This window comes from Vicia villosa, linkage group LG4 (genome assembly GCF_029867415.1).
Source record: "Vicia villosa cultivar HV-30 ecotype Madison, WI linkage group LG4, Vvil1.0, whole genome shotgun sequence".
Taxonomy (NCBI): domain Eukaryota; kingdom Viridiplantae; phylum Streptophyta; class Magnoliopsida; order Fabales; family Fabaceae; genus Vicia; species Vicia villosa.
Genome location: NC_081183.1, coordinates 138635818 through 138662117, shown reverse-complemented (window position 1 = coordinate 138662117; position 26300 = coordinate 138635818). Strand labels below are relative to the sequence as shown.

Below are 26300 nucleotides of genomic sequence, written 5' to 3'. Positions count from 1 at the left end.
CCATTAGTCCAGAAAAAGCAAAGGCATAGGCAAACCATATCCGAAGACTTTACTATGGGAGATAAAGCTAAATCCATCAGAACAATACCCACTTTCAAACAATATGAAGAAACACATTTGGAGCTGGTTTCTTTGATAGAACCGACTTCTTATGAAGAAGCATGTTCAAGATAATGAATGGATTTTGGCAATGCAAGAAGAGCTAAATATGTTCTCTAGAAATGATGTTTGGGATCTGGTACCTAAGCATAAAGAGACTCATGTTATTGGAACCAAGTGGGTATTTAGAAACAAACTAAATTAGAAAGGTGAAGTCATCAGAAACATAGGCGTGTCAGGTTAAAGTTCGAATCTCATTTTTGTTCTTACAAAGATACTTCTACAAGTTAGAAGATGTCTTAGTCAGAAATATCTCAAGTAAGAAACCTTTTTGTATTCTTGAACTTGAGAACATTTACTCGTGTCCCCTCTAAATGTGTGGCTGTAATTTGTTTGGACACTTGTCTTTAAAGCGCAATTTGAGTGACACCTCGAGCAATGGGATTTTCTTGAGATTAGGTCAAAGTCATCATTATTCTCCCATTTTGTCCGCTTTCGTGTTCAATAATTAAAATTTTTTATGGCTATTTATAAATCAATCTTTTTACCATCACACACCACATTATTCACTTCCCACACTTTATTTTTTTAACCTAAAATACTTAAACTCGTTCTCTGCAACTATTCCTCCATGGATGCTAAATAATAACAAGTTTATTAGTTCTCAAAGAATTTGGAACATCAAGAAGGATCATATCATCAAACAAATGCAAATACTCAAACTCAAGCATATTCTACCATACAAAAATCTTTATCTTTTTTCCAAAAACCAGATGAACCACACATTCTTGATCAACCTCCTCATATCCATCTGTTAACACCTGCTGATAAACCAGAAGTACTTAATGAACTTCTAGTAGATTTCAATAATCTTAAGAAAAATAGGTTGGATTTAATAGAGGATCTAAACAAGCAAGGCTGGGAAATGTATTTCAAACGTCTCTATGGTCCCATTTACACCAATCTGATCAAGGAATTATGGAGATTTGATGAAGCTGATGGGAGACACATAGTATCTCATGTTCGGGGTGTTAATGTGGTTATCACTGAAAGATCGATTGCTACCTTGCTTGGTATGGAGGAAGCAAGAGGAAAAAGGATTTATCAAATAAACACTAAATCTAAATTTCTGTTGAATGTGATTAACCCTTCTATCTACTCTGGAAGCAAGCAAGATGTTTATGAAGGAAAACCACCCTTTAAGATCATAGATCTTCATAAGAATCTTCGAGTTTGGTTCATAATAATTTTGGGGTGTATTCATCACAGACCAACTTCCAGCTCATTGGACTATGTCAACTCAGCTCAGAAATACATCCTGTATTATCTGATGAAGGGCAAAAATATTCACCTTTCATCCCTTCTTTTCAACTATCTGAGAGACTCAATCATTGAGACCACAAGTAGTGAAACTGAGAAGTCCAAGAAGAACTACATTCCTCTAGGAAGACTTATATGAGATGTTGTTGATTGAGAGTGGTCTTATAGAACATCTGACCAAACTAAGTCTTCTGGAAGATATTGTGGCAGATATTAGAAAACCCTTTAACAGAAATAATCTCAGAGGCGTGAGCATTCTTAAGAAATCATCAGTTGTTGTCAAACCTAGCATCCATACAGATTTCCTAAGTGTGAGAAATCAAAGAATTAAGTTGATGGATATCCTCACTTGTTCTAGAATCGTAAAGGAGTTGATACTTTTACAGTATCTTATGATACACTTGTTGACAAACCTCCTTCTCTAACCGGTGCCAAAAGAAAGTGTGACTCCGCTCAGAAAAGTAAGAAGTCTCATCATAAGAAGCTCAAAATTTTGGAGCAAGGAGATTCTGCAAACTCATTAAGGAATGTTGCTCTGGCTTCTTATCCGGCTCTGACTAGTAAGTCTTCTGAATCTCTCAATATTACTCTTTCTGGTTCTGACATTAGATCTATTACTTTTTCACTTCCTACACCACCTCCACAAAATTCAACCACAGTTACTACAATATTCATTCCCCTCTCAACAACTTTAACAGCCCCCATGAAAAATTCAAAGAAACTTTCAATTCTCAAACAAAAATTCCACAACAAAACCTATGTCTGTAAGTCCCACAATCATCTTTAATCCACCAACTTTCACACAACCTCCTTCTGAATCCTTACTTTCTTTCGCCTTCAAATCATCTGCTAAAACCACCCAACTAGAAATTACTAAGCCTTCAGAAATACCACAAATCATTATCTCTTCTCCACCAACTTTTGAAGCTATTATTTCGGAACCAACCCCCACTTCTAACATTCATACTTCTGATGTTCGTAATTCTTTTACGATTCCAACTTCTCCACCTAGAACCTCTCAATCCATCCTACATATCATTAACTTTTCTGAACCCTATAATTCTGGGTCACCCCTTTTGATTGACAACATCATTCTACAAAACAATCAGATTAATTCCTCTGACTCTGATGAAACCGTTTCTGATGAAACTGGTTCTAACGACGAAATGGAATCTAATGATCACACCTCTGAACCTCAACCTCTCAACCAGAAGCTTGATGAAGTAATTTATTTGTTCAAGGATAATGTAGTGAGAAGAGTTAAGAAACTTCAAGAGGAGTCTAACACTTACAATAACTCTTCTAAAGTGACTATTAGTTGGAACAGGTTCAACAGGTGGATGTCCGTTGAATTTATGAGGATAAAAAATCTTTCACACCAGATCAGAGATACTTTGGTTAAGGAAGGTGAAGATAGGTTTCAGGCTAAAAAAGCTAAGAAGGCCGTTGAGCGTGAAGCTACTAAGAAAGCAACAGAGGAAACTGCTCCGAAAGAAGCAGCTGAGAAAGCAGCAGAGGACGCTGCTAAGGCTCTTGCTGAAACGGAAGTTGAAGGAACTTCCAGGGGTTCCAATAAAAACATATTTCCCCTTCTGTTGAAAACTCTTGAGGAAATGCAGAAAGAACATAAGCTGGTCACAGCAAGACTCGACAAGCAAGATGCTCTCAACAAAAACATTCATAACATGCATGCCCAACTTGTTTAGAAAAGCCTTCATGCATCTAAACCTTAGACACTTTAGGAAACTTTTTTTTGTGTGTTTTTAACTCTTTCTATTTTTAATTATGCTTTATGTGTTTCCTTGTTTTATTTTTTATCCTCTTGTACCTCGTTTCTAATTATCAATGAAGTTTTTGTTTGTTTTGTTATTTTCTTTCGGTCTCGTTGATTCTTTTTTTATTCAGAAAAAAGGGGGAGAAACATAATGATGATTTTGATTTATATCTAATTCTCTAAATCTCATTGCTTATTACATGTTTTTCTAAATTTATAAATATGCATAGAGTTTTTAGAATGAGTTTCAAGATCAAGATTAGACAAAGATCAGATAAAGAATTTCTGATGTTAATAAATTTATGATAAATCGAGTTATGAGAAACAACACGCTCTGAAATTATTTCAAGTTCGGAAGTTTTGATAAGCAGACTATAGGCTATAATTAAACTTTGATAAGTTTAACAAATGCTATGATATTCCTTATCTGACTCAGGGGAAGTTTTCTCTATCTAACTCTGATACTTTTTATGATTTAACCATGTAAAATTGTTTCATCAAAATACATGATTTTGTCATCATCGGGAGATTTTTATAACAAGATTTAGTTTTGCATTTAATCTCTAGTTTTGATGATAACAATGCATATAATTTATATGTAACAATTTTGCACTCTAATAGTTTCTTAAGTGTGCACATATTATATTTTGATTGATCAGAATCAGCGTTGGCACATCGCAGAAGAACAACTCATCCGTTTCTAAAGAAACATCAGCAGTTCTAAAGAATGTTGAATGTTCACTAGAAAAGGATCTTCAAGTGTTTCTCAATATAAGTTACTCTTCCAGATCAAAAGTCAAGATTTCCAGCTCAGATAAGCTTTTGCTTCCAGCTCAGAAATCAAGATTTGTTATTCAGATAAGCTTTTGCTTCCAGCTCAGAAATCAAGATTGGTTATTCAGATAAGCTTTTGCGTTCAACTCTGAAGACAAGATTCTGACTCTGAAGACTCTGTTACTCTTGGAACATTCATGTTACTTTATCTCTTCTATACTCTCACTACTTCAGATCAGAAATATATCATTTAGAAGGAAAGATCGTAAACTTGCACAAGAAGATTAATGGTACAATAGTACAATACCCACTCCACTATTGTGTGGACATATGTATGACCAAAGAAATTGGGTGCTCTTTATCTCCCACGTTTTATGTATAACTGTCATGTCAGCTGGCATGGAAAGCGATGTTTTTTCCTTCTCAACAATCTACTTTTTGGAGCTATATATAGAAGCATCACTTCATTGAAGAAGTGGCTAATTCTAGCTGAATTATTGTGCATTTTAGAATCAACGTGAAAGAAAAACCAAGAAAAAGAAATTTAAGAGATTCTATTCAAAACACTCCATTGAGAAATATTTGTTTCTAAGAGAATCTCAAACACAAAGAGTTGTTGCTCATTATTTGTGTAAAAATTTGTTCTTAAACTTTGTTTCATTTGCTTATCTAAAATCACTATTGTAAACATTTCTATTATAAATCTTTCTAAACTCTTAGACGTTTGTTTGTAATCTTTCAAGATTAGTGGATTAAGTCTTTTTTGAAGGCGAAATCACCTTGGCGGGTGGATAAGATTAGCCTTGTTTAAGGTGAACTTGTATAAACCGAAAGTATCAATTTTCTTCTTAGCTTGTCTATCTTGTTTGTTTGAGTGAATATTTTTTCTAATTTTTTTTTTTTGAAAACCCAATTCAAACCCTCATTTTCTATGTTTTTCTCAACCTTCAAATGGTTTCAATATGATGACTAAATCACTACCAAAAGGGAAGTTTGAAACTTGTGATATCGTTGGTTTGGCGATTACCTCCACATAGATGTGGGGAGGGGAGATATGTTAAGTACTAAACTCCCTTACTAAATGGAGAATTTCTCAAATAATTTATTCCATCTGTGTATCACTTATTTTAAGTGAAGATGGTAATTCGAGGATAAAAACATAAAACGAAAAGAAAGGATAAAATAACCAATAGAGAGAAAAGAAGTGAGAAAATCCACTTTTTTTTCTTTGTTATTTGGCTCGTGTTAGATTTATTTGTGCAGTATTTTGATATTTTTTCTACACTTATTTGATTATAGTGAAATTATTTTCTCGGTCAGAATAATCTGTGATTTTTACTCTTTTGAAAAAAAATTCAGGTTAAAGATTTGGTGTATTTTATTCACTTTTAATTGTTATATTATATTTGTTACTATATATTTATTCATTCTCCTCGTCAAAGATTCTTACAAGTTAGTAATTTTATATTTGATGCAAATTGTTTGTTAATCAGGATATGTAATTTTGCATCATATCACATATCTTATTGTTTTGATTTTGATTGTTTGCATTTTTATGATAGCAAAAAATTAAAGATTGAACAATAAGATATGTGCTAAAGATTGGACAATAAGATTCACTTGGTCTTGATGAATCTATCTCTTAGTTTTGTAAATTATTCGTGTGAGATGTGCAACTAGATATGAATGACTCCAAACTAAAAGTATAGTATACTTTGCCCCCAATGTGTCATCCATTACCCCCTACAATATCTTGTTCTATGTTTGCAACTAGATATGAAATTCAAGACAAATTTATATTCCAATTCTGGTTATAATGTTAAATACTCCATTTTTAAGAATATGTCTATATATGATCTATGAAATCTTTTTGATATGAAATCTTTCTAATTGTGAACCTCTATACTTGATGGTATATTCAAGACATTTTCCTACTTATTTTTCAAGTTGTGATTGTGATTGTGATTGTTCCTGTTTGCATCAAAAGAACTTGATGCATAAACAGTGTTAGAAGCATGTGGATTTATTAAATTGATCCAAAACATTAGGGTTCTTAACCACAAATAATTACAATAATTTATTTTCTAGATATGATTGTATAAGTTGCTCATTATATACATGGTACTGTCAAACCATACCATTACTATTGAAATATCTACAAATTGAGTGAGATTCTTTTTTAAACAAATTGTGTCAAAAAAAAAAAGACCAAACATCACACCCTGATATAAAGTGATTTGAAAGTGGTTTATGTAGCGATAAATTGCTGAAAAAATGAATGGAACGGTAAATTTTAGTGTACAAATTTATGTTCAAAAGTTACAAATTATGACTTCAATTAGAATCAGTTTTGAAACTAATAATCTTTTCTACTAAAAAATAATCAAACACATGGTTTTAACTTGCAGTTCGCAACTACAAATGTGACTTCAATATTGTTGATGCAGGAGCCTCTGCAACCACATCAGGCCGCAATTTCATTGTGATTTTAAAATCACATATTCGACCGCATTAGAAATTCCTTTGAACAATTTTGTCTTCCTTTCTTCAAGTATTTTCATCAAAATTCTTAATTTCGTAATCTCAAAACTCAATTGACTTTTGAGGTAATAAAAAAAATCTAAACATTGATTGTTTTATAACATTGTATTTAGAACTCCTCTTGATCAAAATTCACGCGGCATTGACATCGCACTCCTTGCAACCGCAACCTCCGGGATTGCAATTGCAATTTAAAACCATGACTAAACATGTTTAAATCAATTCTATATGTTAAAATCAATTCTATATATTCAGAATCAATTTTAGAGACTCCAAACATGAAACCAAATATACACTAATACAACAATTCATATTGTCACATATTTTTGTAACCGTATTTTAAAAATAATTGTAAAGTACTATATATTCTGGTTAGAGAGTACACATCTCATTTTCTTCTAGTATATATATGGCTTAAAATTCAACAATTAGTTTCATCAAAACCATTAAAACATTGTCATGACCTCTTTTCTAGCCTTCTTTGTACTACATTTTTTCTATTCCTTGTGAGCATGTATTAAATTTCATTACACAAGATGAAGTAACACTAACACTCTTTGTCAATGTCATTGAGATTCTATTGAAGAGGTTTATAACTTTATTTGCATAAAATAAGTAGTTTTATAAGCCATAATGGTGTCTATTTGCTTGCTTGTTTTACCATAAGAGTGTAGTAGTTTTTTTTGGCAATAACTTCTGGTTGAGAAATCATGGAAGAGACATTTGTTCCATTTCGCGGAATTAAAAATGATCTTCAAAAGAGACTAATGTGTTACAAGCAAGATTGGATTGGTGGTCTCACTGCAGGTTTCAGGTACATATTATACTACAAAAGCACTTATTTGATGAAGATCGAAGATTACTATAATTTTAACAAGTTTCTAATAACTTCATACTTCTTATTTCGATCATAATGTTAACTCCAAATTGTTATTTCTTAGGATACTAGCCCCTACCACATATATATTTTTTGCATCAGCGATTCCGGCTATTTCGTTTGGAGAACAATTGGAAAGAGATACAGGTACGTTATAAATTTCATCCATGCATGGAATCATTTTAGAATATCTTCAATTTGATTTTCTGTGTTCGAACGATTTTCTAGATGGGATACTCACTTCTGTGCAAACATTAGCATCAACTACAATATGTGGAATTATACACTCGATTATTGGAGGCCAGCCTTTGTTAATTCTTGGCGTAGCGGAACCGACAGTAATCATGTATACATTCTTGTTCAAGTTTGCTAAAAATAGACCGGATTTGGGTTCGAAGCTCTTCCTAGCTTGGACTGGATGGTATCGTTTTCTTAATTAAGATATATAAATTACTTTTACATCTTAACTTTCGAATTCTCGGAGAATGAGGCTCTAGTAATCCGTAGTTTTGGCTAGAAGATAAGTTAAGTGTAGTCAGTAATTATTGAACTCGGGTTCTTCTGAAAGACTTTTTCATTGGCAGGGTATGCATGTGGACAGCCCTCTTATTGTTTCTATTGGCTATCTTAGGGGCTTGCTCCTTCATCAACAGGTTCACTCGAGTCGCTGGTGAACTTTTTGGCCTTCTTATCGCAATGCTCTTCATGCAAGAGGCTATTAAAGTAAGATACGTCTTTCTACATCTTTTGTCCTCTACTATGAAGAACGGACCAGACATAGACACCGGACATGATATAATATCTGATATAGATGTTCCCTGATTGCATTTGACAGGGACTAATTCACGAGTTTCATATACCTGAGAGATCAAACCGTGCATCAACGGAATTTCAATCTTCTTGGAGATTTGGATACGGCATGTTTGCTTTGATTCTGTCCTTTGGGTTTCTGCTTACAGCATCGAGAAGCCGTAAAGCAAGGTCTTGGCGATATGGATCAGGTAAGACTTTTGTGAAATTTTAGATTCTTAACTCATCTTGGAACCAAGTTTTCACTTATGTTTCAATAGTTTATAGATTTATTTTCTTCTTATTGCAGGATGTTTACGAGGTCTTGTAGCGGATTACGGTGTCCCGATGATGGTTCTGTTATGGACTGCTGTTTCTTACATACCAGCTGCAAATATTCCAACCGGAATCCCTAGGAGACTCTTGAGTCCGAATCCATGGTCCCATGGTGCATATAAGAACTGGACTGTCATAAAGGAAATGCTGAATGTGCCAGTTTTCTATATTATTGGAGCATTTATTCCAGCAACAATGATTGCTGTGCTTTACTATTTTGACCATAGTATAGCATCTCAGCTTTCTCAGCAGAAAGAGTTCAATTTGAGAAAGCCTCCTTCATTCCATTATGATTTACTTCTTTTGGGATTCATGGTACATGATCCATCCCTTTATGCCTTATTTGATCCTTTGGTTCTTTGCCTTTTGACTAATGCAATTGTTGTAAGAATATGGTTTCTTGATCTGTCCATGAAGTGAACTTGATCCCTAATTTTTTAATGTTTGATATGTTGAATGACAGGTTATATTATGTGGTCTAATTGGAATTCCCCCATCAAATGGGGTTATTCCACAATCTCCAATGCATACCAAAAGTTTAGCTACATTGAAGCATCAGGTATACATATTAAAGTAATTTTTCTTTATGTGTTTTATAGCTTAAACCCTTTTAAGGTAAGCTTTGCTATGCATAGTCAATCTCAAATGAGGTTAAGAATAGGGATGTGTTAGACAGTCTATAGCCAGCTAAATCTTTGTTATTGAATTTCTATGACATGAATCAAATGCATAATAATGTGAATGCTAGGTCATTTTCCGACAAGGTGGTATATGACTCAAGTACCGGATCAAATGAACAATGATCGCTGTATTGCCGCCTAGATGCAGTATAAGATAAGTAAAGGTCCCTACATTTTCGTAAACGGGTGTGGATAAAATCAGTTCATGAGAGTAGGATTTAAACTAAGTGGACAAGTGAAAAGGCGAAAGAACTGCACACTTCAGAATTTAAACTCTGATACACCGAAAAAGTTACATAAAAAAATGAGGTGTGAATTATTGTAGATAAAAATTGGATGATAAAGAGTAGGAAGTCAGACCATAGTCCTGAAATATATATAGTGAAACTAAACACTTTTAATGTTATTAATAATTACGCACTTTAAATTGGGTTAACAGAACACCTTAAAATAAAATTTAGGAGGATTTAAGAGACTTATTTTCAGATATAGCCAAAGTAAGAAGGTTTTTTAGGAAGGAATCTTAATGGACATGACATGTTTGGAGCATAGTTAGAGACTTTGAGAACATGTATGAGGTTATAGTCTCAAGTAGATAAATGGGGAGGGTAAATCTTTACTACATTTTTCATCGACTTTTGATCTTATTACAACTAATGCATGTCTTAGAAAAAGATATAAGCATCATATCATATCTAAGAGTAGGGTAACATATTCTCAAATAAATATTTTTTCATTAAAAAGTGAGATAGGAATATTTGCTTGAAATGCAAAGTTATATCTAGAGAGTGTTTGACTATTCAATATAAGGTATTGGTTATGGATATTAGACTCAAGAGGAGAGTGAAGAGAATAAATCACATGAGAACTCAATGAATCATGTGGTAGTATTTGAAGGTTGAAAAATAAAGGAGTTTAAACACAAGATCTTGGAGGGGGTTTCGGAAAGCCACAAAGAAGCGTAAATGATATGTCAAACAAGATGTCGCTAGAGATTAAAAAAGTAGGTAAGGAGACATTTCGAGAATCAAGAGTTTTTCGGTCCAAGGGTAAAGAATTCTGGTGATGGAACAAAATTGTTAAGATTAAAGTTAAAGTAAGAAAATGAATGTTTTAAAAAAATGGTCTAGGTGTCAAAACTTGGGAAACGTATATGAAAGATAAGAAAGAGACCAAGAAGACGGTGAGTGAAACAATAACTCAAGATTTTGACGTATTATACTAATATTGAGAACCAAAAGGAGAGAAAAATTTATATATAAGTTTGTTAAGGAAAGAGAAAGAAATACAAAAAGATTTGGATCAAGTGAAATGTGTCAAAGATGTAGAAAGTAAAGTTTTGGTTCATGAAATGAATATGAAGGTTATATGGCAGATGTATTTCTACCGTTTGTTTAATGAAGGATGTGATCTCACCAAACTCTAATAGACTAGACATCCAAGAAGATGATTGAAACTATAATTATTATCATCGGATTCAAAAACATGAGGTAAAAGAAACATTGAAAATGATGAATAATAGTAATGCAGTTGGAGAAATAGAAAGAGGTGTAAACTATCAAATTCATGCCGGGTGGTTGAAATAGAGGATGACCTCAGGGTTTTATGTGACACAAAATATTGCTCAAGTTAAAGAAATTTTTTTATTAGACAATAGTAAAATTTGAGATGGTATACCTAACACATTGTTAGGCGGATAAGAACTACGTGAGAATAAAATAAGTTTTTCAGAGATGATAAGGGTGTATTGAAGGTGTGGTAAGACTATACGAAATAAGACTATAAACAAAAATATTAGAGAATATGTTGAGATATCACCTATAGTAGAAAAGATGATGAAAAATACGTTTAGAGTTGTTTGGACATGTAGAGAAAGACAGTAAATCAAATAGAAAGAAGTCAAACAACTAAAAATAGAGAAAGACATAAATAAAACTATAAGAAAAACTATTAAAAAAAAAAGTGAAATTATCAAATTGAAACATTGTTTTGAAAGGATATTATGGAGCCAATCCTACTTAATGGGACAAAGCTTGGGGATCGTTGTTGTCATCTTGTTCTATAACTTAGACTGATAAATGTTGCTAATGCATTTCCATTACCTCAAACTTTGGTAAGCCTAGAACTTCAAAACAGAAAGTGGAAATGTAATATATAATGATTACCTGTATAGTGAAACGATCCACTCTTATATTTTTGGTGATTTGCAGTTACTTAAAACCAAACTTGTTGCAACAGCTCGAAGTTGTATGAGAAAGCAAGAAAACTTAGGACAAGTATATGGAAGTATGCAGAGTGCTTATTGGCAGATGCAAACTCCCCTAACTCACCAGGAACCTTCCTCAATGGTATGTATGATGTAGTCTTTTTATCACCCCTCTTCTCCCCCCTTCACTAGTAATACATAAACCTAGTTGTAGCTGACAACAGTTTCTCGGAACATGATTTCTAAGTTCTGCTTTATGTTTTTAACAGTCGCAAATCTAGGAAAGACGCAAAAAATAAATTTGTCATGTAATATATCATCCAACCTTGCCTGAGTTTGTTTTGACAGGGACTAAAACAGTTGAAAGAATCAACTATTCAACTGGCATCGAGTATGAGAAGTATAAATAGTGCGGTCGATGAGTCAACATTTGACGTTGAGAAAGAAATTGATGAATTATTGCCTATTGAGGTTAAAGAACAACGAGTAAGCAACTTGCTTCAATCTTTAATGGTAGGAGGATGTGTAGCAGCTATGCCTGTCCTGAAAATGATTCCAACTTCTGTACTGTGGGGATATTTCGCTTTCATGGCCATTGAAAACTTACCTGGCAACCAGTTTTGGGAACGAATTTTATTCATTTTCACAGCGTCGAGCAAAAGACACAAGTATTCGCTTTCACAACATTTCGTGTCTCCATTTTTCCGTTATTTCAAAAAAATTGTTGAGTAACTCACTAACTTTCGGTTTTTTAGGGCTATGGAGGAATGCCATGCAACTTATGCGGAAACTGTACCTTTCAAGATAATTGCAGCATTTACATTCTTCCAGGCTGTATATTTGCTTGTTTGTTTTGGTATCACTTGGATTCCAATTGCCGGTGTTCTGTTCCCATTGATGATAATGCTTCTCGTTCCTGTAAGACAGTACATACTGCCCAAGTTCTTCGAAGGGGCACACCTTCAAGATTTAGATGCTGCAGAATATGAAGTTCCAGCATTACCATTCGACCTATCTGCTGTAAGTCGTCAAACATCACCTTATTTGTCTACATATTAAGGGTTTCTTGGCCGAAAAGAAATGGAGGAAGGTGTTCAAACTATATATAAACATGTCATGAAATTGCATGAAAGAGTAATGACACTGATATCAATAACTCAAACTAGCTATTTTAGGAACGATATGTGAACTAAACCTGTTTTTCTCTTGTTTCTAGCAAAGCCGGCTTGAGGCCAATCCAAATCTTAAGTTATTCTTGTTTGTTGGTTTGTGCAGGAAGGAGAATTGAACAGGACGGGTTCCTTTGCAGATGGAGGGCTTCTCGATGGGATTATCACTAGAAGCCGTGGAGAGGTTAAACGAACTTGCAGTCCAAATGTGATGAGTTCCATTGTAACACCGTCCAAAGAGCTTATTTCAAAGTCTATAGTTCCCAGATAAAGTATACAGCCCTCAACCTCAACCATGACGTCTTTAATCGCATTTATGCTTCAATATATTAAGCTTCTCAATGTAAACAAAAAGACAAATCAAAAACAATAAAATTGATCACTGCTATTGCCAGGTTTACTAGCGCTACACTTGTACAAACGTCAAAAGAACCAACCATAATAAGGCATGGTTTAGGAACGATTATTTTCCAAATGTTGAGTAAATGAGACACTGAATCATTAGGCAGAAACTATAAAATAGTTTCAACAAACTTTGAGCAATTGATTTGAAATAGAGTGGCAGATAGAGAAAACAATTGAGCAATTTTGAAAATCTTGTTTATTTCAACAGTTAAATATAACCATCATAAGAACCTAGGAAGGTAAATTCTATATGATTGATCTGCCAAACCCAGCACTGATGAACAAACTGAATTATCTAGGATTAAACGAATTAAGCTTCTTTAGGAGGACTCTTGCTGAATTTACGACCTGTAATTTTCTCTGACTCGTACAGTATGTGATTTATAAGTCCCCTTGCAGCACTGCAAAACAATGGAAAGGAAAAGAAAAATATCATTTTCTGCTTGTAGTAACCAACCGAATCATAAGTAACTAAATACAAATTTCCTGTTATTTTGCATGGAAACATCGGAAATGCATTTGTATTGCATCTATTGAAGGGAAAAGAGAACCAAAGAAGAAATGGGAACAGACTAGGAATCTAGAAAACATACACGATGTAAATGCAATATATATTAGAACACAAACTTACTCATCCTTGAACTTTTGAATCTTATCGGGATCTGTCTCATGCATGTTTTTCTTAAACTGTTGTCTCACCATTTCAACAAGGAGCGGTGTGTTATTTTGCTGAAACAGAAAGAAAGCGCACAGATCTTAGTTTTATCACACATGAAGAGTGTAACAAGCATAGAAAAGGACAGTTATTTAACTAGATATTTTGTTGGAGTGGAACAAGGAAGAAAATGACTTTAAAGGAAGTCATAGATTTAGAAATTGGAGAAGACACGTGGTAGAATCTCCCTCTCAAAATTTTACCCCACCCCCCAAATAAATTAAGTTGTGCACCATGATCATACATGATTGATTAAGAATTTGGAGAGAAGAGAAGCTAGAACTCCCCGTTCCCGAATTCCGGACGCCCTCTCCAGGGAGAGTAAATGAGTTAAAATGTGCACCATGATCATACATGAAGAGTGTAATAAGCATAGAAAGGGACAATTGTTTAACTAAACTTAGACAGAGTTTCCTTCCTTCTGTTCCTACTATTTTCATATCACCGTTTTACATGTGTATCCTAATATTAATTCAAAAAGTTCTACAACACATGTTCTTCCAAAAGGTTTTTTCTGCGGCACTGACAAGGAAGGGTGCATGGTGTTTTCCGTTCACTCACGTCCTTTGTGCATTCCTACTTTTAACAAAAACTTTTTCAGCGCTTGGGTTGTTCATATTCCACTCTTCCAACTTCCAAGTCACAGAAGCCTTCTACAAGCTAGCTGCTATTGGCAGTCTCATTTGAAAACCACATGAAAATCCTACCGAACAAAATGAGAAGAATTTAAAATAGATCCATATTCTATGAGAACCTTGAGGTAATAAACGGGTGTCAAAGGATCATTGTCACAAATGGTGGTATAACAATTGCCTCCCTCATTTCTTTTCAATGAATTGCTAGTTACTATAACCACCGATCTCATAACCAACTCCCCCGATATCAACACCAGCAGTAGCCGCACCAAACAGACAGAATCAACATCAATAATGGCGTAAATAAGAATGCTAGAAAGAAATCATTCCAATCTTCCATACTCTTAGATCCTCGTACACAAATTGATGAATGACATCGCCAACAATGTCCCCAAATAGAGACCCCTCAATAAACGTTAGTCAGATCCCACCACCGACAACTTAATGAATCCACTTATTGACAATATCTCCAGCAAGAAGTCATGGCTTGACAGTGAAACCCATGAACTTAACTTCTTTTAGAATGGTGGTCACGAACTGTGATAGGAGAACAGCATGCACATAACGTAGGAAACAGTGTTAATGCTTTATCCTTTTACTTCCCTCTCCTCCCCCTCCATTGAAATTCCTACCCTTGCATCCCCTCTTTAAACCAAACAATCAGCAAGTAAATGATGTTGTGTAGCCAAAGGATCAAAGTATCTTAGAATGTGTGATTGAGCCTAACACAACCTTACAAAACTGATTTGAAAGATGGGGATTAGCCCCACTTATAAACACAAAAAGTCATATCTCTAAGCGAAATTCACCCCTTCAAACCCAACACAATGAAGGTGTTGGAGGCTGCAATGAAGGCGAGGCAAATGCCGCAATTTAGGCAATTAGGGGTGGACCGCATTGAAGGCGTAAATTCTAACACACACCCTCACGCTCCTCAAAACACAACACAAGCCATATCCTTAAGCATATGGGACTAAATTCACCCCTTCAAACCCAACACAATGAAGGTGTTGACTCTGAAGCATGGGTACTTCTAAAATGGTAAAGTACCGGTACCGGGTACACGTAAAGTACTCGTGGTACTATTTTCTCATTATTGAATTTTGAAATTAGTGGTTTTCTCAAATATCAACATAGTATATTTATGTATTTTAATTTCTTCGTTATTGTATCTTAACATTACTTTTTTATTTTTTAAACTTTTATAGTGATGTTTTGTTGTGAACCTAACAATTTAGTTCTCTACTCATACATTTTATAGAAAACTCTTAGTATTTTTTATCATTGTACTCGTACTTTTATTTTATTTTTTAAATTCCATATCCCGTACAACTATCAGTACCCGCACGGGTACCATACACGTGCCTATGCATCATAGGGTGTTGGAGGCTGCAATTAAGACGAGTCAAATGCCGCAATTTATGCGACTAGGGGTGGACCGCAATGAAGGCGGAAATTCTAACCGAGTAAGTCCACCATGCTAGCTAAATCTCAACATCTAATTATAATAATCTGGATTTCAACTACATGTCTTTAGAACTTACACCAATTGTAAACAAAAACTCATTGGCAAACAAACTCACTATGGAAAACAAGAAATCTATTCATTGCAAAGTTATTAACATATATTGTATATTTTTGGTGGGTGACAGAGATAACAAATATCTCATCTGTGTTTAAACTATGGCGGCAGCAACAAACACCATGAAGCTAACTGAGTGACAGAAGAAAGAATCACTTACCCGGTGACCAATATATTTAGCTCTTCGTAGACATTCACGGTAAAGCTAAAAACAAAACATACAAAAATATTTTAAAAAATATATATATTTTCAAACTTAAATCAAGTAAAATTCTTCCATTGAATTGATCAGAAAGAAGTTTTATATTACCCTAATGGCATTGTTAGCGAGTTCAGGAGGCAGTGAAGTTTGAAGAGTCGGCATTTCTGAAACTATTTACCCTGCAAAACAAAAACTGAAAATAAGAAACTTCACAGAGACAATTCATCGAACACTTCCTAGGCAAAAATGAAAAATGGTCAAATAGAGAAGATAGATGAACCCCATTATAGGATTTATGGGTTGGGATCATGGGCAATCACCTGATTGTGATATCAATTTTTCTGAGTCCGCCGCAGAGAGACCACTAGAACCAGAAAAGAAGACAAGAAAGTGGCGTGCGTTATGCAGCTCCTAATTTTTTTTTATTATTATGAAGTTTAAATAAAATATATATATATAAATAATATAATTAAATATGTTTCTCATCTTTTAAATATCTCAAATTTCACTTTTAATTTTTTAAAACTACATTGAAACTAGCGGTTAACGAAATTATTGATCATGCTAAAAAGGAGAAGAATGAATGTTTTATTTTCAAGGCTGATTTCCAACAGGCATATGATTGTGTAAATTGGGATTTCTTGAGAAGTTTGTTCCTAAAATTCGGTTTTCAAGCTTCATGGTGCGCGTGGATGGAAGCCTGCATTTTCAAAAGTTCCTTATCTATTTTAGTGAATGGCTGCCCGACACAAGACTTTTGGGCAGAGAGAGGGTTGAGACAGGGCGACCCCTTGTCACCTTTTCTGTTTACATTAGTAGCGGAAATCCTTTCATGCTTAGTGAGGAAAGCAGCTGAAGTGGGAGTTCTTGAAGGTTACAAAATAAATGCAAACACTGAAATCAAAATTCTGCAGTTCGCGGATGACACGGTCATTGTGGGGAGCGGAAAATGGAATAACATTAGAAGCATCAAGACTATTTTCAGGGGTTTCGAGCTTATTTCGGGATTGAAAGTGAATTTTTTTAAGAGCAAAATCTATGGAGTAAACTTAGAGGAGGATTTTATGATTAGAGCGTCTCAATTTCTTTGTTGTTGCAGGGACGTTTTACCCTTCAAATTCTTGGGTATATTGGTTGGTTCGAATCCGAGGAGATGCGATTCATGGAATCCGGTTATCCAAAGTCTAAAACAGAAACTGACCACTTGGAACGCACGTTTTCTCTCAGCTGGAGGAAGAGCTTTACTGATTAATTCTGTTTTGTCTAGCATTCCAATCTACACCATGTCTTTCTATAAAGCTCCGGTAAAAGTCGTAAAGGAGATCATTCGTATACAAAGCAGGTTTCTGTGGAGTGGAAAAGAAGATAAGAAATGTATTAACTGGGTGAGCTGGGATAATATATGCAGGCCGAAGGAGGAGGGGGGGCTGGGTATAAAGCACATTGGAACTTTTAACAAAGCTCTGTTATGCAAATGGAAGTGGCGTATCATTTTTTAGGAAGGTTCGATGTGGAAAGACATCCTGTGCGCGAGATATGGAGACGTCACCCAATCTGTTATGCTGGGGTTTGAAACTAAGATGAATAGAAAAGCGTCAACTTGGTGGAAAGATTTGCTAAGTATTAGCAATGTGAAAACTAACCTTTCTGATTGTTTTGCAGGTAACGTAAATTGTAGTCTTGGCAAAGGAGATTCTATACTGTTTTGGTTCAATAGGTGGATAGGAGGCTCCTCTTTAAAAGATATCTTTCCTTCGATTTTTGGTGCTTCAAGGCTGCCTTTTGGTAAGGTTGAAGACATGGGAAGCTGGTCGGATCAGACTTGGGAATGGGATTTCCACTCTACTTCTGAGGATCTTCTAGACAGTCCAACGGCGATGGAGGAAGCTTTCGATTTGATAGAACTTTTAACAGACCACACACCATCGATTGATTCTGCGGATGCCTTTGTTTGGTGGCCAAATCATAATGGTGTTTTTTCTGTAAAAAGCTGCTACAATTCTCTTCGAAACCGAGACGAGGAAGATATTATGGACGTGCAATCTATTTCGGTGCTGAAAGTTATGTGGCAGTCCAACATTCCTTCAAAAATCAAAATTTTTGGATGGCGCACAATGCTTAACAGGCTTGCCACGAAAGATCAATTGGCAAAGAGAAACATTATTCGTAATGAAGCCGACAAGGTATGCATAGTGTGTAACTCTGCTGATGAAAATCGAGATCATCTGTTGTTTTTCTGCATTATGTCAAGGAATGTGTGGAGGAATGTAACATTGTGGTTAGGAATGAATGACTTGGATGGCTTGGTGGGTGGAGATCATTTTGAAAAATTCTGCAAATTTCAGCATAGAAGCTTAAAAAAGAAGAAGCAGAAGCAGATTCTAGCAATGTTTTGGATGGCTTCTGTATGGTCTATGTGGATAGCCAGGAATAATGCTATTTTTAGAGGAATTCCTTGTGTTTTAGATGATATTCTATACTACATTAAGTTTGCTTCTTGGTCTTGGCTGTCTATGGGGAAAGTGAAGAGCAATTGTCCACTTTGGTACAATTGGATTCATGCTCCCTTTGATTGTTTTTCGACTGCAAGTGTGTAATGGGTTGAGTACCCCTTGTACTCATTATTAATTCATTTTGCTTATAAAAAAAAGTAAATATTTTTTTAACAACAATACGAATTAATGATAAATAAAAAGAAAAATATATACGGTTAAGTTGGAGTGACATATAAATTATAATAATGTTTTAAGATTCAAAAGATTCCACAATTAAGACGGACAAACAAAATAAACTACTATCAAGGCAGAAGAAGAACAAAATAAACTACAATGACAACGCTTAAATGTTTAAGCAAAAGCAAAACTCCAAAATTAAGAACTCGTTACACCTTGTAGAAAAACATTTCAATATTTTTCAAAATTGTAATTTACAATACTATAATTAACTTATTTAAATAAATATAAATTTAAATCTTTTGAGCCGTGTAAATAAAATCATTTTTATATGGTCTGAACATATATATATATATATATATATATATATATATATATATATATATATATATATATATATATATATATATATATATAAGTGGGACAATCCTCACCTTATAAATCAATTTTAAAAGTTGAGTTATGTTCAATCCAAATTTTAAGATGATATTAAAGCCTCGTTTAAGATTCGTTTGATCATCTACGATCAAATTTTCACTATCAAATCATCCGCAATTTATATCACACATCTAATATTGCATCTGAAAGAGTGTTTAAAAAGTTTTACATCAGACAATATATAACAATATGTAGAGACAATTCTCTAAGTTAAAAGTCGATTTTATAGAGCTGAGGTAACCTCAACCCAAATTCTTCCATCTAGGAAACACATATTTTTAAGCTTTCAAATGGGTACAAAAGATTACAATATGTTTTATTTGACTTGAATTGTAAAGAAACCTTTCTCTCTAAACATGTAACTTTTCATAAATCAACTACCAATATGTTTTATTTTTAAGCATAGGATTATCATTCTGCTTCTGCACAACCTACACACACTGATTTCAATTCATCCACTACCATTGAACCTGAAACCATATTTCCTATTTCATAATCAACTGATTCTGAAGCCTATTACAATATAAGTCCCTAAAACTAGACTTAAATTCTATATCTCATACCTCAAACAGTGAGAAATCCTAAGTTACATACACAATACAAAACCACAAACACAATAAACCAAATGTCTCTATACATGTACTATATATAGATACATATGAATCTATGATATGATATATCCTCCATAACATCTTAACTACTGCATTCATAATCAGACCGCTCGACAACGGTTTCAGGCTCACCTTCCCTCAAACAATCAAGTGGAGGAATAGTCAAGGTCTCTTGTCTTCCATAAGCATTCCAACAAAAAGGGTCATCAACCAATTCACCTTCATAAGGCAAAAGTTCAATCTCAGAGAGAGTTATGTTTGTGCAAGCAACAGTGTCACTACAAGCAAAGTGAATAGGAGGTGTTCTAACATCATAAGTTCCCTTTATTTTTCTGTAGGATATGTTGTTTACGTAAATCGCCGATGTTTGATTCATACACTCTTTCGATAAGCAGTAGAATTGGTCTATGTTGATGCAGTTTCTCACATTCTCCATTTGTATGTTGTCAAATGTTAAACCTGTTACTGATCCTGTACCTCCTTGCCATGTTTTGATTCTTAGTCCATTGTCCGATTCTTTTATGATTGAATTTCGAACGGTTAGGTTTGAAACACATGCGTGCGAATTGTGTACTCCAAGGCTTCCAATGCTGTTGAAATCGCAAAAATGAACACGGTTGTTAGTCTGTTACAAGCGGCCGCATTACAACAATACATCATACAATACCGTTGAAATGATCCGGATTACTATTGTCAGGACCGTCTTTACACTTAAATTGTGATTAAATAGGGTGTCAAAAAACATTATCATGATTAAATCTTATTTGATAGAACATCTATTTGATTTGTTTTGATTAAAACTACGATTAACCTACACAGATCCTCTAAAAATTTGCGACGGCTCTGACTAATCTGACTAGTGTCATATTTATGATCGGAAGTTTGAAACTTCTAACCATAAAGGTAATGAAGTCACATTAAAAAATCTAAAAGAAGAAAATAAATCCTGTGATCATTTGAACTTAGAAAGGTTTAAATTTCAAAAACAATTTTTTCATTATTTATTTATTTTTCTTGAATATAAAATGTTATCTTATGAGACACAAGAGTTATTACACTCACGCTATAAGTTAAAGTCACTTTTCATTTGTTTTTGGCTTTTGAAATGGTTCTTGGACCACACAAAAATAGGTACATAATATATGAAAAAACCATCAACTAAATTTGTTTTTTATTAACCATAATTAATTGTTAGTTAAAAACCATTTTAACTAAAATAACAGAAACTATGTGACATACCTAATTCCGTGGGTAGGAGCACAAGTTACACCATCTACATTCACATTTGAACAACCAGGACCAATTGAAATGCAATCATCACCTATTAAAAAATGTAACATTTTCTAAATTAATAAATAAATAAAAAAAATAAAAACAATATAATAAAATTTCTATATTGCGAAAGTTAAACAATGTTAATTTTTTTTTACCATTGCTTATCATGGAATTATAAATTCCAACTTCCTTTGTGTTTCCCAAGTGAATTCCATCAGTATTGGGACTAAGTTTTGGTGCAGAAATGGACAATTGATCAATTAATACACCTTCACAACCATCAAATTTCACATGGAATTGAGGACTGTTTTGTATTTTCAGCCCACTTAACACCAAATTTGAGCTCATGAAAAACCTTATCATCTATACACAAAAAGAGACATAATCAATGAGACTTCTAATGTTATTAATTTTTGAGGATAAATTCTGATTAGTTTACTTACTGTAGGGCTATCACATGGTCCTGAAATAGTTTTTCCACTAGGAGCCTGAAATGTCAAAAAAATTATTACTATAATTTACTTAATAAAATGTAACTTTAAGGAGCTCGTGTCCAGATGAGTTAAATGAGTGTAAGCTGTTGATTTAAGTCTGAATTTGAAAATACAAAAATAATTGCGTCAATGTTTGTTAGTACTTAGTATTACCCGGTGAGGTTTGCAAGGAAGATTCCACCATTTTTCTCCGTTGCCTTCGATTATTCCGGTTCCGTTTAGAGTCATTTGATCAAGTCTATAAAATACAAGCCATTGATTTTTACTATCTGCCTCAGGCCAACATTCTGGTCCATCTGGTGCCATCAAAGTTCCATCAATCTGTATATATTTTAAACTTGTTGGTTAATTATGTATTGAAAAATTCGTAGTAATTTTATATTGCGATAAAACTACCGAAAATAAGGCGTATTAGGTCGAAATTGCAATTACGAAACTAGAGACAGTCTGTAACCGCAATTGCGGCCGCAATGTGAAGGATTCTTAAGCATTCACAACCACAATTGTAGCTATACTTCTAAGGAAATTTAGGAAGAATTCTTACTTGGAAAACTAGTCCGGGTTTGCATGGACCTGTAAAGATAGTAGAAGTGATTTTAAAACAGTAGTTTTCGGGAGCGAAAAGAACTCCTGATTCAACTGCACAAGCTGCTTTCCATGCTGCTCTAAATGCAGCCGTGTCGTCGGCTTCACCGTCTCCGACCGCTCCGAACGACCGTACATCGAAAATACAGTCTGAAGGAGATTCTCCAGGGTCATTTGGTAATGGATATGGATCAGAGGGAACACTAGGAGAAGGAGGTGAAGGGTCACTTGGAGCAGGGGAAATTTTCTTTGGTTTCTTGTGATGATGGTATCTTCCTTCCACATTATGGATGAAAAGAATCAATGTTATCCATAGGATAAAAAACCAATGAACATGACTCATGATGAATTTTGTACCAATGTTAAATCATAGAGATGATTTATATATCTGTGAAAATAAAATTCAAAATGGTTAAAATCAGAGTTTTAATATTGCAAAGATAAATGAAGGAGATTAATTTGAATTTTGATGTGATTTTCAGAATGTTGAAAGCAAATTGGTCTAGTAAGAGATTTCTGAAGCAAAATGTTAGTAATATTTATACCGAAAAATAATAATTATATGATGGCTAAGGAAAAAGTTCACAAGCATATGTTTGACACGTGTTGATTTCTGGTTGATCAAAAGTCTAGGTGTTTCAAAGAAATATTGAAAGTTTTTAGACACTTTTTTAGGTCAATTTTCTTAATAACATGACAATGTGTATGTTAAAATTAAAGTCAATACGAGACTCACTAGAATCTGAATCATTAGGATAGATGAGACTCATTAGAATTAGGATAAATCTCAAGATTCAAAAAACACAACTCACAACCTCTCGATATATGAACCAACGTTTTATCAACAAGTCAATCTTTCTCTATATTCGTAATATCAATATCTAATAATAATTCTAAAAATTGAAAATGAGTTTTTTTGTCATCATATTTTGTCATATAGTAGTCACAAGACATCTTTCATTTATGAGTTATTACCTTGAAAGAGGTGAAACAAACACATGCATCTCTAAAAAAAAAAAATCAAAATACTAACCAATATACAAGATATTGCATGTGAATTTATGGCTATATATAAGTTAGAATCAGAACTGTAAAGAACAAAGTACCAACAGATAGTAAAAAAAGAAGAAAGCTACACATCATAAGAATCTTAAGCATCACAAATCTATCTATGCCATAGAAAGAAAAAAACATAAAAAACAATTGAACTTACACAATGAATCACAACAATTTTTCAAGTATGTGACATGTGAGGATTAAAGAGTGTGACTTACATTAAAAATATTTGAATTTGAATAAATAATTGAGATTGAAATGTAGACGTTTTGTATTGTATTAGTATTAACCCTTTTTGAAAGGTTTGATAGGACAATACATATAGAGAAGTGTAGAAATGGGGGAATGTGGTTTTGATGTAAAAGAAAAAGATATCGTGACTCTATGTTGTTGTTTAGCTGAATGTGGCCCTGAATGTATTGAAGGGGGCTTTATATTGGTACCCGACATGAGAATTAAGGCATTCACGGGTGGAATCAAATTCTCTATTATTTTCAAACCAAAAAACAAAGGCTAAAGAAAATGAAGAGATAGAACGTGGAAAGTGATCTTCATTCTTCACATAGAGACTAGAACCGACATGGTATGGAAATATATTTATTGAAGAAAATGACAATTTCATAAATTAATTGATATGCCTTTGTTGTAGTTATTGGAATTTTACTATAACATATTGGTTATAAGAATTTTATGCAATCATATTGTATTCATTGTTTATGGTGTCCTCTGTTTTTATGTTATTAATGAAAAAGTAGTTATAACTAACAACTAACTATTATTAGTTTAGTTATTCATCTAACCATTAATTAACTAAACTTAACTAAGGATTGATTAGATTTTAAATCTTAACAGTCCTCCTTAACCTGAGCATGGTAAATATTTATCATGTCAAAGTTGGAAACAAAGTTATTGAACTTAGGAGTAAGTATAACCTATGTCAAGAACTTTACGATTTGCTCTTGTGATGAGATGGAAAGTAGCGTAGTTAGGGGTAGCAAAACAAGCCGCCCGTCCCGCCCCGCCCTGTCTAAAGCCCACCAAAAAACAAGCGGGACGGGCATGCCCACCAAGTGAAATGGGCATAAAAATCATGTCCGCCCCGCCAAGATAGCGAGTTGGCGGGCGGCGGGCTTGCCCGCCTATATTTATTTATATATTGTTTTCATTTTTTTAATAGATTAATAGGTTTTTTTTTACCTTTTAATTAAATTTTTAACTTTTTAAAATTTTTTTTTTTATAAAAGTGATTTTTTAACAAATTTTACTTTAAAAAATATTACATATATTTACAAATGAATGTGTAAAATAAACCATCAAGAATTGGAATTACTAGAATTAACTAAAAAAGAGTGAGTTTTGGAGGAACTGTGGGCTTTGGCGGGCGGCGGACTTTGGCGGAACGGGCTATGACTGGCGGCAGGTTTTGGCGGGGCGGGCTTTGGCGAGCGGCGGACCCAAAATCCCAACCCAACCGCCATTTTTTGGCGGGTGCGCGGGTTGGCCCGGCGAGTCACGGCCCGTTTTGCCACCCCTAAGCGTAGAAAGCCTAGTTGAACCTTGTCACGTGAAGGATGGTTGACTGTTTATAGATGTTTATAGATGTATCGTTTTCTCATGACAAACTAGATTGGAAGCAAAATGCGCATTATGCTTTAGCTGTCACTATTATAATTAGAGTTAAGTCTAACTCATCCCTATAAAATTGACTTGTAAGATGAGGGGTGACATTCTATATACATCTTTATAGACTCTTTGTCTATACTTTGAGATTTTCTTGAAAGTCACAATATAGGACATGAGGTTTGGAACACGTGATCAAAGGACCCTTCATTAGAAACGTCAACCAAAGTATTCACGTGTAGCTTATGATAAAGCCCAATATTCACCTTCAGATGAAGATCGAGAAATTTTTTGTTATTTCTTTGCACACACCAAAAAATAAGGAAGAACCTAGAAATAAGCAATAGTCATAAGTTGATTTTCTAGAATCAATACAACCAATCTAATATGTATTTGAATGGATAATGATTATTTTGAATTCCTTTGGAACATGAGACCTCTACTAGACCTCTACAGACAACTTGATAATGAATTATGGTAAAATTATGGAGAAATTGACTTAGTTGTTGTATATCAAAAGTAATATATGGCCTAGTTATGTTCAATTATAATAATCTATCAATTAATCTCCTGTAAGATCAAATGTCATCAAAAGGTTTTTCACCATTAACGTGAAGTTTGATAGAAGGATCATGTGGGTTGCAGCTGGTTTGGAGAGAAGACTAGATTCTTGTAATAGATCCAAGTAATACTTTCTTCAGGATAGAGAAATTTCTCCTTTGAATTTCCCAATTATAAACCTAGGAAGTACTTGAGCAATCCTAAACTTTGTATGTTGAAACTTGTATCAAGTATGGCTTTAATTCTATCAAACTCATGCAAGTAACTTCCAACTACTATAATATCATCTACATATAAGAGAATATTTTTAACGGTTTCAATGGTTTTGAAAGTGAATAAAGTATAATCTTAGGTGGATTTAGTGTAACCTTGTTGAGCAAGTAATGAATTCAATTTCTCACACCATTTTCTCCTAGCTTGCTTTAATTCGTCACGAATTTGCAAACTTGGTTAGGCATGGCATAAGGAACACCTTTAAAGATGGTCATATATAAATCTTCATGCAACTTTCCATGCAAGAAGACGTCGTTGTCATCTTGTTGGTGCAAGAATCGATTATGAATTGCAACAGTTACAAGCATGGTTCTGACCCTTGTGAGTTTTTCCACAGGTGAGAATATTTTACAGAAATCCATCAATCCTTCCATTTGATAGTATCCTTTGGCTACCAACCTAGCCTTATATCTCTTTATAAGTCCATCAACCTTATGTTTAACCTTGTAAATGCTTTTTCTGCTAATAGGTTTCACATGAGGAGGTAGATTTACGATGGTCGAGGTTCCATTTTTTTTAAGTGCATCCAATTCAAAAACTATATCTTTGAGCCAGTGAGCCAGTGATCTTTTTTTAAGTGCATCCAATTCAAAAACTATACATGATTCCTT

The 26300-nt window shown here is 34.0% G+C and overlaps 4 protein-coding genes across 4 annotated transcripts; 2 read left to right on the top strand and 2 right to left on the bottom strand.

Moving 5' to 3' along the window:
* The first annotated feature begins 7160 nt into the window (after positions 1 to 7160).
* LOC131595307 (probable boron transporter 2) lies at positions 7161 to 12935 on the top strand. The gene is made up of 11 exons (XM_058867628.1): positions 7161 to 7322; positions 7450 to 7532; positions 7614 to 7806; positions 7970 to 8108; positions 8221 to 8386; positions 8485 to 8825; positions 8974 to 9069; positions 11401 to 11538; positions 11745 to 12064; positions 12152 to 12423; positions 12676 to 12935. Exons 1-11 carry the CDS (start codon positions 7219 to 7221, stop codon positions 12834 to 12836), a joined length of 2013 nt encoding a protein of 670 aa, XP_058723611.1. The 5' UTR covers positions 7161 to 7218; the 3' UTR covers positions 12837 to 12935.
* Positions 12933 to 16524, bottom strand: LOC131595309 (uncharacterized). Its single transcript, XM_058867630.1, has 5 exons — positions 16425 to 16524; positions 16213 to 16283; positions 16063 to 16107; positions 13602 to 13699; positions 12933 to 13371 (listed from the first exon to the last, which is right to left on the bottom strand). The coding sequence occupies exons 2-5, from the start codon at positions 16264 to 16266 to the stop codon at positions 13281 to 13283; spliced, it is 288 nt and encodes a 95-aa protein (XP_058723613.1). The 5' UTR covers positions 16267 to 16283; positions 16425 to 16524; the 3' UTR covers positions 12933 to 13280.
* Positions 16525 to 17387: 863 nt separating this feature from the next.
* LOC131597954 (uncharacterized) lies at positions 17388 to 18701 on the top strand. Its single transcript, XM_058870611.1, has 2 exons — positions 17388 to 17535; positions 17767 to 18701. The coding sequence occupies exons 1-2, from the start codon at positions 17388 to 17390 to the stop codon at positions 18699 to 18701; spliced, it is 1083 nt and encodes a 360-aa protein (XP_058726594.1).
* A 977-nt stretch (positions 18702 to 19678) lies between these two features.
* Positions 19679 to 22894, bottom strand: LOC131595308 (polygalacturonase At1g48100-like). The gene is made up of 6 exons (XM_058867629.1): positions 22139 to 22894; positions 21748 to 21915; positions 21544 to 21588; positions 21256 to 21463; positions 21065 to 21146; positions 19679 to 20415 (listed from the first exon to the last, which is right to left on the bottom strand). The coding sequence occupies exons 1-6, from the start codon at positions 22520 to 22522 to the stop codon at positions 19908 to 19910; spliced, it is 1395 nt and encodes a 464-aa protein (XP_058723612.1). The 5' UTR covers positions 22523 to 22894; the 3' UTR covers positions 19679 to 19907.
* Between the last annotated feature and the right edge of the window lie 3406 nt (positions 22895 to 26300).